Source organism: Remersonia thermophila, chromosome 4, assembly GCF_042764415.1.
Source record: "Remersonia thermophila strain ATCC 22073 chromosome 4, whole genome shotgun sequence".
NCBI classification, from domain to species: domain Eukaryota; kingdom Fungi; phylum Ascomycota; class Sordariomycetes; order Sordariales; family Chaetomiaceae; genus Remersonia; species Remersonia thermophila.
In genome coordinates this window covers 2,876,768-2,890,008 of record NC_092220.1, presented here as the reverse complement: position 1 = coordinate 2,890,008, position 13,241 = coordinate 2,876,768, and the positions used below count along the sequence as shown (strand labels likewise).

Here is a 13,241-nt window from a genome sequence, read left to right as displayed (position 1 = left end):
CTGGATTCGCATAAACTCGCTGGCTTGCTGAGAAACGGTTTGGATGTATCAAGCGTGATGCGTGCATTCTATGGTTGGCGTGCATGGCGCATGGGTGCATGGTGCGTGGAAAGGCACGGTATTCGCAGACGTCACGCAACACGAGCGCCTCGAAGGTTTTACAGCGTCTCCCTGCCTCGGCCGCCTGCTTTCTTTACTTTTCTTTCTCTTTTCTTTTTTTTTTTTTTTTTTTTTTTTCGCGTCCTTCATCCGCTAACGGGACGATAACCCTGCGGACGAGCCGGGAGCAATCAAGAGTCGTACACACCCAATCACTAACCATCGAGCATCTTTTTACTTTCATCATTGTCGTCTACCATGTCTTTAGCAAACCAGAAACTGCCTTTCCTTCTGCGGCGGTTGGGCTGGTCCGTTCACGTCCATGGGGGCGTCGCCCTTACGCGACCTGTGTAATAATGTACAGCAGACACACGTCAGCCCCTTTCCCTGCTACCCCTTTCCCCTTTCCTTGTTCGTTACCCTCCGCTTCCGCCTGCCGTCCATGCGCCACCATCCCACGCTCGCGTTGTCCTCGGGCTCGACAACGGGCTCCGCTCATCTCCCTTCCCACTCGGGGTTCTGCATGTACGTGTTAGTACCGAGCTGGACGGGCGATCATCGCAACGTTCGGAAAAAGGAGGGGAGAGAAGAAGATACCTTGCGCAAAATCACTAGCCCCTCAAGGGTGCTGCTCAAGCTGATATACTCATCATCCTCGAGCTCCGCGCGCTCGCCATAGGCCAGCAGGACGGGGGTGCTCTGGGTTTGCCAGCCGGTGATGGTCTTGGGCCGTCCCGCTTGGCCGACCACGTCGACGGCCTGGCCGACGCGAACGTTGACCGTGACGGGCTTGAGGTTCTCGTCGAGCGTAACCAGAAAGCGCGGGTGCATGGCGGTGACGAGGAAGTAGAGCAGGTAGTGCGAGCTGGACGTGATGAACTGCTTGGCGTCGATCATGGCGACGAGCACGGCGAGCAGGCCGGCGGCCGAGACGCGCGACAGGATCTGGCGGTCCGTGTGGAAGGGGTTGATGGACAGGGTGCCCTTGCCCATGTGCAGCAGGCCCTGGGCGATGCGCACCATGAAGAGGGACTCTTGGTCGCGATGGTAGTAGCTGGCGAGCTGGCGCAGCAGCTGGGCCAGGCGGGCGTTGTTGGTGCCCGCGCCCAGGAGGCCCATGGCGAAGATGGCGTTGAGGGCCACGTCGTTGTCCGTGTCGTGGCTGTAGCGCGAGAGCGTGTCGTAGATCTTCATCTGCGGGTTGCTCGGGCTGACGAGGCCCATGGCGAGCGGGACGGCGCGGCGGATGTTGGCCTCGCCGTAGTGCATGAGGTGGCCAAAGTGGCGCAGGACCATGTCCTGGCCAATGTCCTCGCCCATGGCGATCAGGCCGATGCCGAGCACGGCGTAGGCCTGCAGCAGCTCGTCGCCCTTCTTCTCGTCCGACTCCTCGATGTGCTCGTTGCACAGGTGCAGCAGCTCCTGGATCTTGAGCACGGCGCCGGTGCCGGCCCAGGCGCAGATGGAGGCCAGGACCGAGGTGGGCTTGGCCATGGGGTGCTCCACCACCTTGAGGGTCTCGAGGACCACGTCCACCTCTTCCTGGCGGCCAAAGTAGAGGAGGCCGAGGCCGAGGGCGAGGAAGCGCGTCCACTTGTCGGTGAGCTGGCTCTTGCGGTCGTCGTCCATCAGGGTCATGATGATGGCCTCGCCGGCCTCGGCGTGGGACGAGCCGACAAAGATGAGGCCGCACGCCAGGGCCGCCATGGCCGAGACGCGCATCTCCTGGGTCGTGTCCGAGATGATGGGCACGAGGTAGGCCAGGAGCTCCTCCTTGTTGGAGCCGGCGTACGACAGGCCCAGGCCCATGATGGCGGCGACGCGGATCAGCGGGTTCTTGTGGTTGAGCTTGTCGTTGTCGGCCAGGAGGGCCATGGCGGGCTCCGAGTCGAGGCGGACGCCCGAGTTCATGATGCCGATGGCGAGGTAGGCGCCGGCCTGGATGGACTCCTCGTCGAGGTACGTGTACTTGTCGACCTGGTCGAGGCCGTTCTCGATGTCCCACATCAGCAGGGTGCCCAGCGACGCGACGGTCGACATCATGCCCTCATCCTTGGTCTTCCAGACCCAGCTCTCCTTGCCCTCCTCGACCAGCATCATCTTGTCCTGGCCGAAGCCCGCGTTGACAAAGGCGTTGACAAAGGCGGCGGCCAGGTTGTTGCGGGCCGAGTCGTAGTTGGTCAGGCCGGCGACGCGGCTGCTCTCGAGATGGCTCTTGTAGATGTCCTCGGTGGTCTTGGGCTCGAGGATGTTGAGCTCCTTGCCGAGGGCCTTGAAGTGCTCGGGCAGCTTGACGTTGCCGAGGCACTCGACGATTTCCTCGTCGTCGTTGGTGTCGCGGGGGTGCTCCAGGCATATCCTCTGGCGGGCCACCAGGAAGGCGAGCTGCTTCTTGAGGGCCGGGTCCGGGGCGTCGTGGAAGTCGGTCTCGATCAGCTCGTGGTCGTTGAGGCGGATGGCGAGCACCATGGCCTGGGTGTACTGCTTGTACGTCTTGTAGATGTCGTGCGCGACGCGCAGGAACAGCTCGTTGTCGGGATAGGTCAGCAGGTTCACCATGGACACCATGTACAGGCAGACGCGGCCGTAGGTGTTCTCATCGACGAACTTGGGAAGCTCCTCGATGATCTCCAGCTCGCTCATCAGGTCGACCGCGTCGGCCTCCTGGTTGCTCTTGAGGAAGAGCGGCACCAGGAGGAGGGCGAGGTCGATGAGATCGGTGACCGACTCGTCGGCGGCCACGCGCTTGGCGTACACCTCCCCTATCTCGAGGGCGAGGTGGCGCACGTACTCGTGGCCCCACGATCCGATATCCTCCTGGGTGGGCGCGAGAAGGCGGTACTTTAGCGTATCCTGGCGGTCCTCGTCCGAGAAGGTCATGCCGATGACCGACAGCACGTCGGCAAGCGAGTTCTTGTCGTCGCCCGCGGGCCACTCATCGTAGAGCTTCGTCATGGTCTCGTAGTGCGGACGCAGGAACTTGAGAGGCTTGGGGACGGCCGTCATGGAGGATGTCGACGTCTTGATGAAGGTCTTCATGGCCTCGAGGGCCGGCTTGTAGAGGGATGTGTTGGATTCCTAGGGCCGCATCGTCAGCTCCGGGACGGGGCAATGCGAGGCCGTCTCCTCCTCGCCAGGCAGCGGTCAAGCGCACGCACCGTCAACCGCTCCACGAGCATGTCGAGCTCGCTCTTGAGCTGCTGGTCCTCTTCGCTAAGCTCTTCGGTAGCTGGTCTCGGAGTCAGTACCAACCGAGACCACGGGCCGGCGGCGATGGCGGCGGCGGCGGCAGCAGCGGCAGCAGCGGCAGCATCGGGGAGCATCAGGGAAACCCACAGTCGCCCTTGTCATCGTCCTTCTTCTTCCCGTTTGGTGCCGGTTGCCCGGACTTATCCTTCTGTGGCTCATCCTCGACAGCCTTCCCTTTACCCTTGTCGGCCGCTTTGGAGAGATCGTGTTCTTGCGCCATGATCGGGACGATGCTTGTATGGCGAAGGATGGATGGTCCCGAAGCTCGAGGATGACGGACGGGCGGCGGGGGAGGATGGAGGATGGAGGAGGCGAGGTTGGGTTGGTTTAGGTGGGATGTCTTGGCGGTATCGGGGAGGGGGGGAGGAATTGGCACTTTGGATGACTCCCGGGGCCGATTCTTGTATCGAAACGATGGGCGGTATGGCTAGAATGAACAACGGCGGTGGTGCAGGTTCTTGGCTGAGAGCTGGTTCAGGTCGGGTTGTTTGGAAAATCGGGCGGCCAAGGACAGGCAGCTTGGTGGTTACGCGATGCTGCTGCCGCCTGTGGGGGGGGGAGAGACAGAGAGGCGAGGCGCCCGACCAGTCGTCAGGGCTCCACCTTGAAGCGGGTCCCTGGAGCTGCCAGCCGGGACCGCGCCAAGACCCGAGCTGCGCAGAGCCGCTCGGCGCGGTGGAAATTCCGTTCCGCTTGTCAACCTCTCACCGTCTTATCGCCTTATCGGCTCTCAAGAGCCCCTCCATCCTCCCATAATTTTTGGTGGACCTGGACGTCACCCTGGGATGGAGGGGTCCTGGACATCGATCCCAACGCCCCGAAGACACGCCAACCCTCCATCCACTCAGCTCTCTCCCGGATCACCTACCTAGAAACAACCACCGATTATTGCGCTCACCTCGCCTCCCTATCTGTCCCCCTTGTCTCCATCCTCCGACCCTCCCATCGCTTACCGCCCGCCATGAAGCTCGACACGCGGGCGATGCGCCATCTCACTTCTGAGGACTGGCGCGTCCTCACAGCAGTCCGTCTCTCTCTACGTCCCCTTCTGCTCTCGTGGCCCCCCTGCCCCCCTGGGGACCGCCGCCGCGCCGCGACCTGCCCCCCCCCCCCCCCCCCCCCACCCCTGCTAACACCGACCTCTCTCCTCTCCCAGGTCGAGATGGGCAGCAAGAACCACGAGCTCGTCCCCACCCCCCTCATCGAAAAGATCGCGCGCCTCCGCGGCGGCGCCAGCGGCGTGCACAAGTCCATCGCCACCCTCGCCAAGGCCGGCCTGATCGCGCGCATGAAGGAGGCCCGCTACGACGGCTACCGCCTCACCTACGGCGGCCTCGACTACCTCGCCATGCACACCCACGCCGCGCGGGGCCACGTCTACAGCGTGGGCGGCAGCCGGGTCGGCGTCGGCAAGGAGAGCGACATCATGGTGGTCGCCGACTCGTCCGGCCGGAAGCGCATCCTCAAGATGCACCGCCTGGGCCGCGTCTCCTTCCGCACCGTCAAGGCCAACCGCGACTACCTCAAGAACCGCCAGTCGGCGTCGTGGATGTACCTCTCCCGCCTCGCCGCCGTGCGCGAGTTCTCCTTCATGCAGGCCCTGCATGCCGAGGGCTTCCCCGTGCCCGAGCCCATCGCCCAGTCGCGGCACACCATCGTCATGTCCCTCGTCGACGCGCCCCCGCTGCGCCAGATCGCCTCGGTCCCGGACCCCGCCGCTCTCTACGCCGACCTCATCGCCCTCCTCCTCCGCTTGGCCAAGCACGGCCTCATCCACGGCGACTTCAACGAGTTCAACATTCTCCTGCGCGAAGACAAGGAAGACCCAACCGATGACGAGTCCAAGATAACGCTAACCCCCATCCTCATCGACTTCCCCCAAATGATCTCGATGGACCACCCCAATGCCGAAATGTACTTTGACCGCGACGTTGCCTGCATCAAGCGCTTCTTCGAGCGCCGCTTCCACTTTGTCAGCGAGACGCCAGGGCCCTTTTTCAAGGATGCCAAGAAAACCGTCGGCAAGGACGGCGCCACGAGACTCGATGCCGTCTCCGAGGCCTCGGGCTTCACCAAAAAGATGGCAAAAGACCTCGAGGCGGCCATCCGGGAACAGGAAGCCAACAAGGCTGATGACCAAGACGAGTCGGACGAGGATGATAATGAGGATGACGACGAGGACGAGTCAGATGATGATAGCGAAGCAGGGAACCAAGAGCCTCTCGTCATTGGTGACAGAGTCCTGGAAACCCAAGAAGGGTTACAGGCTTTGTCACCTAGTGATGAGACGTGATGAAATACACTTCATGTCAACCTCACCTCACTAAGCCCGTGTACTTCACATGATGCGATGCCTTCCATGTCATCAAGGACGTTGTGCTCGGCGTGCTGCCTAAGATCTCACGAAGCTGATGAAAGACAATCTATCTGTATTGCGATGGCTGTCAAGCCCACTGCCTCTAGGCCTCCGCTACCGACTAAGAGTCCATCCATAAGATTGTTGCCTCCAGTTCGACATAGTAGAGAGTTCATTATGTGAGCTGCCAACCACCTTGCCCCGAAACCGACTCAACGTCCAGTCCATAGGCCACTGTGACGATAGGAAAAACAAAGAAATGACCATAGTGAAGTACCCGATATCGTTTGCCCGACCCTTCGAGATAAGTCGATCGAACTCATACAATTCTCCGATAGGCTGTGATGGAGAAATCACGACGAAACGTCGCCAGCCATCTAGGCCTTCTCCTTCTTGTTGGCCGGCGACGACTGGGTGCTGGCCTTCTTGGCCGTCGGTGACTCGACAATCGTGGTGCTGTCGCCGCCCAAGCCGTCATCGGAGGAGACCGTCGCAGGGACAGACGCGCTCTGCCTGAAAAGAAGACGTCTGTCAGCTCGGATACCTCGCCACAACAAGCATGGCACATACTTCGGAGTGTGTCCAATGGACGGGGCTGTCACCGTGCCCGCGCTGGCACTGCTCGCGATGTTCGTGCGAATCCAAGGCACACGAGGAGCGATGGGCCTGGTTACGGTCAGCCGAATGCTCACGATATCCAGAAGGCGAGAGAACATACGTGGTGGCTCCCATGGCGGCACGGCGATTCCAGGGGGCGGGGCTGTAAATGCTGGGGCTGACGCCCACATCCGCAGTGCCGTAAGCGCCGATGTTGTACTCGTTGGTGCGGAATTGGCGGCGCTCTGCGGTGATGCGCTTCAACTCCTTCTGAGCAGGAGTGTCCGCGTAGCGGACCTGCATGAGCATTCCCTCGTCGCCAATCGAGGCACCGTGGTACTTCTTGATGATCTCCTCGCACTCCTCGCGAGTGTCAAACCTATTCAACAATCAGACAACAGCCAAGGCAACACATGGATGAATGTGCTCGATTACCTGGCGAAGCCGACACCACGGCTATTGCCCATGCTGTCGCGAAGAATCTTGCTCGAGACCACATGGTAGCCAGCGAAGATGGCGTTGAGTTCCTAGAGATGTCAGCTGCGATTAAGATAGGATGCCGATTCTGGACGACTTACCGCCTCGTTGAGGCGCTTTGGGAGGTTCGACAGATACAGGTTGGTCGAGGTCTCATCGCCCTCCGCCTTGAGACGGGCATTGAAGCTCTCCTGTCTCAAGATTAGCTTCGTCAACGCTCCAGGGTGTTGAGGGGCTAGACAAGACTTACCCGAGCAAAGCCCACCTCGTAACCAAGATGGTAGAAACCGCGAATGCACTTCTCCGAGTCACGGACGTCGGTGAACTTGGCGAATCCGAAGCTGGGTGGTGTCAGCAGGGCACGAAAATGCGGTAGAAGCAGGAAACCAAGACAAGCGTACCCCTTGCAAGCGCCGGTGGCTGTGTCGATGATGGCCTTGCTCTGCTCAACCTTGCCGAAGCGAGAGGCGTAGCGGTGCAGCAGATCATCGTCCGTGGTCGGATGCAGGCCGCGAATGTAGACGTTCCGGTTGCCCTGAATCCGGTTCTCGAGGCACTGCTCCAAGGTCTTGGTGTGGCTCGGCGGGGTGAAAACCGCCGGGACAGCCTCGGGGATGGGAGGATCCTGCTTCAAGAGCGCAAGCAAATCCTCATCAATGGGCTGAGGCGGCTTCGGAGCCACAAGGTGCTCAGGAGACGGGGTCGTGTAGCTCGACCGGAAGACGGCGACCCGACCCGCCCCGTTGCGCTCAGAGATGCTGCCGAAGAAGGGTGTGGCAGGCGTCGACTCGGTCGTCGAGTACGAGCCACGGCGGTTCTCCAATCCAGGGACCTCGCTGCTGCGGTCCGTCGCATAGGAGGCCATCCGGCCTGGAGTGTACGGCATTGCGAAGGGGATGGGCAGCGGAGCAAAACCGCCCTGGATTGGGAACTGACCGGAAACGCCAAACGAGTATGCCGTCTCGGGAGTCATTCCAACGTGGAGAGGCATCGAATAGCCGGGGTAAGCGACCGGCTGCTCCTGGGGACCACAGTAGGTTGCGTGAGCCTGCAGCTGAGAACCAGCGGGAAGAGCAGGGCCCGCGGGAATGCTGAGGGAGCTGAACTGGCTCATTACAGCACCGATCGAGTCCGACGGGTGGCCGGTGTGCTGGCCATGCGAAGCGGAATCCTGCTGTGCGGAGTTCCCCATCTGAGCAGCCATGTACGCCGGGTACGAGGCACGGCGATTCGTGTTGTTGTCGGAAGACATAGGAGCTGTCGTGTGGTAGTGATTCATTTCAACAGCCTGAGCAAAGACAAATGTTCAGTTAGAATGATCTCGAATCTCGGGCAAATGGATGAGGGAACGATGTGGAAAAGGAAATGGTGAAGAAACAGGCTTCCAAGGTTTAGCCAGGCAGGAAGGCCAAAGAGCAAATACAAAACCGAAAAGAAAAACATAAACAGGCGACAACTGGGTGACGAGAGGATATCCATATGGCGATTCTGGCCAGACAAGACACTCCTCAGAAACCCAAACAACGAAGAAACGTACCACAACCTCGGAGGAGTTAGATGCTTCCGAAGTGAAGCTGTCTCTATCCGCTGTCGGATCGGGCGGGGAAGACATGTCGAGTTGCAGATTCCGAATAGAAAAACAAAAGAAGAGGATGTTGGTAACGCAGGGGAAAGAAATTCGACGCCGGAGTCGAAAAGAAAATGGAGAGGGAAACGAATGCTGTGGAAGGAAGTTTCCAAGCGTGATGGTCGAAGGCCAGAATGTGTTGGGGGGCAGATGAAAGAAGAAGAGGCAGAGAAAAAGCGTAGGCAGCAGAAAAAAACAGAATGTACAAGATTCCGGAAAGAAAGAAAAAATTCCTTTGTCACGTGTGGGAAAAATAGAACACCACAACAAACAAAAGTGTGCAGACTTACCTCGAAAACCTTTTCCCGGTGCACTTGGGCTCGATCGTGGTGGTCGAGTTGGGATGAATGGGCTGTTGTGATCGACGACGACAAGAAATCGGACCGCTCGGTGAAGCTGGCGAGTTAGTACCACCAAAGGAGTCGAAGAAAAATGAGTGAGCGAAGTGGTGATGTGAAAGGGTAAGATGGACCAGGCTATCACCAAGATGATAGGGAAGAGACTGCTGAGGTGCTCTCTGGGGATGGAATGGAAATGGGTGTTGATGCTGTGGTAAATGATCGGAAAGAGAGCAGAATCGACGAGCATCGAAGGTGGTTTGTTTTCTTCCGGGCTCGCGAAAGGAGGAAGAAATTCCGGAAGTGCGCCGGCTTTTGAAGCAGCCGTTGAAGCACCCGGATTGTTCGCACCGAGTTGCTCCCCGCCCTTGCCGTGAAAACAAAACTCTTGTCAAGACAGCAAGACCGAGGCCAAGATCAGGCTCATGACAGGAGCGTGCTCTGCCGCCTGGTCCTTCGTGATTGCCTGCCATGGAGAGAGGTAGATCACGATGCGGCCTCGGCGTCTCCCACTCACCCTTGGGAATCGCCCTTGGAAAAAGATCGAGAAAGACCAACGGGCCTGCCCACGGAGGAGGACGAGCCCTCTGGAGCTTTGGAAAGCAAAAATCACAAAGAGAAGAAAAGAAGACTGTACTCACCTACCAGTGGAGGTCGCTTCGTTGAACTGGCGGTTGGGGCAATGAACTCTCGTGGTGTCGACAGGAGCCTTGCAATCAATGCTGTTTTGATTGCCGGTCCAGAACGATGCGCAACGAAAGTCTATGTTGCGGAGGTGAAAGTGAAGAGGAAAGCAGAACAGAGATTTGTGGAAGAAAGAAGCGGTGGTTGGTAGGCGGGCGGGAGGTGGCCACTTTGTTTGGATCGAAAAAGGAGTCGGGCTCCTTCCTGCCTAAGGTTTTATTGACTCACTGCCGGAATCAGCAAGAAAAACTTCGTTGGAAATTGGGACTTGGTGTTACCGGGCCGACACTGCCCGCCCGCCAACCTGAAAGCTTGCAAACAGCTTCCTTCCTGACCGCATGTGCTTTTCAGCTTTCCTTCCAATCCCACTGACCTCCAGTGTTTCCATCTTTCGGCAACCCCACGCCCTTGCTAGCCTTCTGGTACGGGCCAACTCTACCTGAGAGATTAGAGCCGGAGAACCGGGAGCCATTGGATGTCCTCTAAGCTCCTCTATCGTTTTCTCAACTTTGCTGTAAACTGGACACGCCGCACTTTGTGTTTCGTCCTAGAGTCAGGGTTCAGAAACCTCCAAAGGATCCGCCATTGCATCCCCGGGCAGGGGGCTCCGGTTCCGTATCTTCTTTCCATCTATTATATCGTCAAACTACGGCATGAAAGAAAGAAGGGCGACGTCTCAAGCCACCCAGCCACGCTTGGGGGGGGGGGGGGGGGAGGTATCTCCCGACAGATGACTCCTAATGAAACATAACATTGCTGTTACGGGGACTTCCATTGTACGTCCTGGATGGACTTTCAGGCGTTTTGTCCATGTTCGTGTCTTGTTTTTGAACTGAGGTCGATGGGCCAGCCAGTTGGCTCTGTAAGTCTTTCGAGGCTACTTGAACCGATGTACTTCGAGTCGGTTCCAAGGAGCAGGAGAGAGCGAGCCCTCTACGAAGGGAAGAAGAGGTGCCACAGGGTACTTTAAGCAGAAAGCAACCCCCCGGGGAGATATTTTCCCTGGAGGCCCCATGGAGCACGTAAAAAGACATCATTTTGGCTCTGTATTGGGGGGACCTGGCCGGGCTGCGGTTGGCTTGATGACATAATCATCCGTGGTTGGCTCCGGGCTAAGGACGGGATTCGAGTGAGAGTGAGCACCGTCGGGGAGGGCATCATGATTCCTGTGTAGTATCACATATACCTGGAAAAGACTTCATGAGGGAAGAAGAGAGAAACCTTTGCACATATTTTATTGTATTTTCATTTTTTGTTCCCTTCATCAGAAGTATAAGCAGGCGAAGCAAGGTGAACTTGCACCAAAACCACTTGTCGCTGAGCCTTCCGCTTGTGCTAATGCTGCCAGATTAAACAATGCAAAGGAAATAGACAGCCTTCTAAAAGACAGAGAAAAAAAAAACCCCGGGCCAAGCCATGGGGGGAGAGACCCAAGATGTACGCAGAAAAAAGTGATACACACAAGAGACATAACCCCCCCTCAACTCTATCCCAGAGCATGCAACATTCGGATGCAAAAAGAGCCGATGACAGCTAATTTCCGGACCCTAGCGCCAGTGCCCGCCAGCCAGCCATCTGCATGTTCATTGAATTGGTCGTAGCCAAGAGCACATCTCCTCCCCACTTTTTGAGCGATAGGTCAATCAATGGACGAAAAGAGACGTTATGACCACACATCCTCCTGCACAAACGTGTTAGCCGCGAGCCGAACCAAATCCACCGGGAGGAAGAGGAAACGATAGAAACGACGTACCTGGTATTGGTTCGATGACCTCATCTGCTTGACAATCTCCTCGGCCTTTGCTTCCGGGATGCCGCGCTCCGACGCAATGATCTGGGCCAGAACGGCATTAACCTCGCGGGCCATGTTGGCCGCGTCGCCGCAGACGTAAAAGTAGGCCTTTTGCTCCAGCAGCTCGTTGATCTCCTTGGCGCGCTCCTTGAGGCGGTGCTGCACGTAGACCTTCTTGGGTCCTTCGCGCGAGAAGGCCGTGATGAGCTCGAACTTGTCGCCGAGCACCTCCTTGGCTTCCTTCCACTCCTCCTCGTACAGGAAATCCTCGGTCGATTTCCGGCAGCCAAAGAAGAGGACCGTCTTGCCAACCTCCTGGCCGTTCTCGGCCATCTTGCGCCTCTCGCGGACGAAGCCGCGGAAGGGAGCGACGCCGGTACCCGGGCCGACCATGATGACAGGCTTGGTGGGGTTGGAGGGGAGCTTGAAGTTGGAGTGGCGGACGTGGACGGGGACGTGGCAGCCGTCGTACTTGTTGCGAGGGCCCGTGATTTCGTACGAGAGGCCGAACGGGGTCGGGCTGGGGTCGCCGTTCTGCTTCTCCTTGAGAGCCAAGAGGTAGTTTGTCGAGACGCCGCGGAAAGGGTCCTCGCGGCCGGGGAGGGCCTGGGACTCGACGACGGCGGTGATGGAGATGGTCTTGGGATGCTCGATCGAGGACGACGAGATGGAGTAGTAGCGGGGCTGCAGCTTGGTGATGCCCTCGATGAGGAGCGAGAAGGGGACGTTGGACCACTTCTCGCCCTTGGCGACGCTGGACAGGAGACGGGCGATGTTGAGATACTGGGTCGTGACCTTGGCGTGGAAGTAGTCCTTGTCGTTGCCGAGCTTGGTCAGCTCGGCCTTGGCCTCCTCGGTGGGCGCGAACGGGGCGAGCGTGGCGACGAACTGGCGAGAGACGGGGGCGCAGATTTCCATGTGGTAGCGGACGATGGCGTCGTAGGTGGTCGGGGTCGGGAACGGGACCTTGGCGGTCGGCTCGAGGGCCTTGACGCCGATGACATCGTGACGCTTGTCGGCGAGGTCGAAGAGGTCGAGGAAACGGTCGACCTCCTCGCCGGCATTGGTGGGCCAAATAGCAATGTGGTCGCCGGTCTGGTACGACAGGTTGGAAGCGCTGACGTCGATCTCCATGTGCAGGCAGTTGCGATCCTTGACCTTGAAGAGCTCGTACGACTTGGCGATGGGGGCAATGTAGGGGTTGTGAGCGTTGAAGGGGCCCTGGGGGGTGCCTTCGAGGTGCGACTTGTTGGGCTCGCCGAGGTAGACCTCCGGGGAGTCACGGGTGAGACCTTCGCGCTCGACAATGCCAAAGATGGGCTCGTAGACGCCCTCGCGCTCCTCCAGGCCCATCTTGGCGGCCAGAGCAGCCCACATGGGGTCCTTCCAGGCGAGGAAATCCTCCTCCATGGTGCCGGCGCCGTCGTCGCCCTCGCCGGCCTCGCCGATGCGGTGGGCGCCCAGGCGCTGAAGGGCCTTGTCGACATTACGAACCATGGCGTTGTAATGCTCGTAGGTGTTATTTCCGAGACCGAAGGTGACGTAGTTCAGATTGGCGAGCGGAGGGTCGTTGTTGTCCGAGAAGGACGGGCTCTCGGAGGTGATGAACTCGTAGAACTCGACGGCGTTGTCCGTCGGCTCGCCCTCGCCGTAGGTGGCCAGGACGAAGAAGACAACCTTGTCGCTGGGGATCTGGTCGAGGTTGTCAAAGTCGTAGTCTTCAAGGTCGGCCACCATGGTCTCGAGGCCGAAGCGGCTCTTGCCCTCCTTGGCGAGACGGGCAGCATAGTCCTCAGCGGTGCCCGTCTGCGAGCCGTAGAAGATGATGCAGTTCTTGCCCGTCTCCTCGAGGGCCTCGATGATGTTGCGCGTCTTGCCCGACTTGGCGCTGTTGGCGGCGGCGAAGGAGGCCGCGTAGGGATCCTTCTCGACGGCCCATAGCTTGCCCTTGGTCAGGTACGCCGCCGTCCCGACGAGGATGGCGATGAGGACCACAACGTCCAACGTGTCGAGTTCGGCCAT

At 59.0% G+C, this 13,241-nt stretch overlaps 4 protein-coding genes across 4 annotated transcripts; 1 reads left to right on the top strand and 3 right to left on the bottom strand.

Moving 5' to 3' along the window:
- Window positions 1–594: 594 nt before the first annotated feature.
- VTJ83DRAFT_4963 (uncharacterized protein) lies at window positions 595–3,568 on the bottom strand (the record flags this gene model as incomplete). The annotated part of the gene is made up of 4 exons (XM_071011510.1): window positions 595–618; window positions 697–3,177; window positions 3,258–3,328; window positions 3,436–3,568. 4 exons carry the CDS (start codon window positions 3,566–3,568, stop codon window positions 595–597), a joined length of 2,709 nt encoding a protein of 902 aa, XP_070866413.1.
- A 741-nt stretch (window positions 3,569–4,309) lies between these two features.
- Window positions 4,310–5,641, top strand: VTJ83DRAFT_4962 (uncharacterized protein; the record flags this gene model as incomplete). Its single annotated transcript, XM_071011509.1, has 2 exons — window positions 4,310–4,372; window positions 4,505–5,641. 2 exons carry the CDS (start codon window positions 4,310–4,312, stop codon window positions 5,639–5,641), a joined length of 1,200 nt encoding a protein of 399 aa, XP_070866412.1.
- A 440-nt stretch (window positions 5,642–6,081) lies between these two features.
- On the bottom strand, window positions 6,082–8,390 carry VTJ83DRAFT_4961 (uncharacterized protein; the record flags this gene model as incomplete). The annotated part of the gene is made up of 9 exons (XM_071011508.1): window positions 6,082–6,217; window positions 6,275–6,370; window positions 6,423–6,680; window positions 6,737–6,828; window positions 6,880–6,969; window positions 7,029–7,119; window positions 7,180–7,648; window positions 7,715–8,066; window positions 8,316–8,390. The coding sequence occupies 9 exons, from the start codon at window positions 8,388–8,390 to the stop codon at window positions 6,082–6,084; spliced, it is 1,659 nt and encodes a 552-aa protein (XP_070866411.1).
- A 2,700-nt stretch (window positions 8,391–11,090) lies between these two features.
- On the bottom strand, window positions 11,091–13,241 carry VTJ83DRAFT_4960 (uncharacterized protein; the record flags this gene model as incomplete). The annotated part of the gene is made up of 2 exons (XM_071011507.1): window positions 11,091–11,108; window positions 11,181–13,241. The coding sequence occupies 2 exons, from the start codon at window positions 13,239–13,241 to the stop codon at window positions 11,091–11,093; spliced, it is 2,079 nt and encodes a 692-aa protein (XP_070866410.1).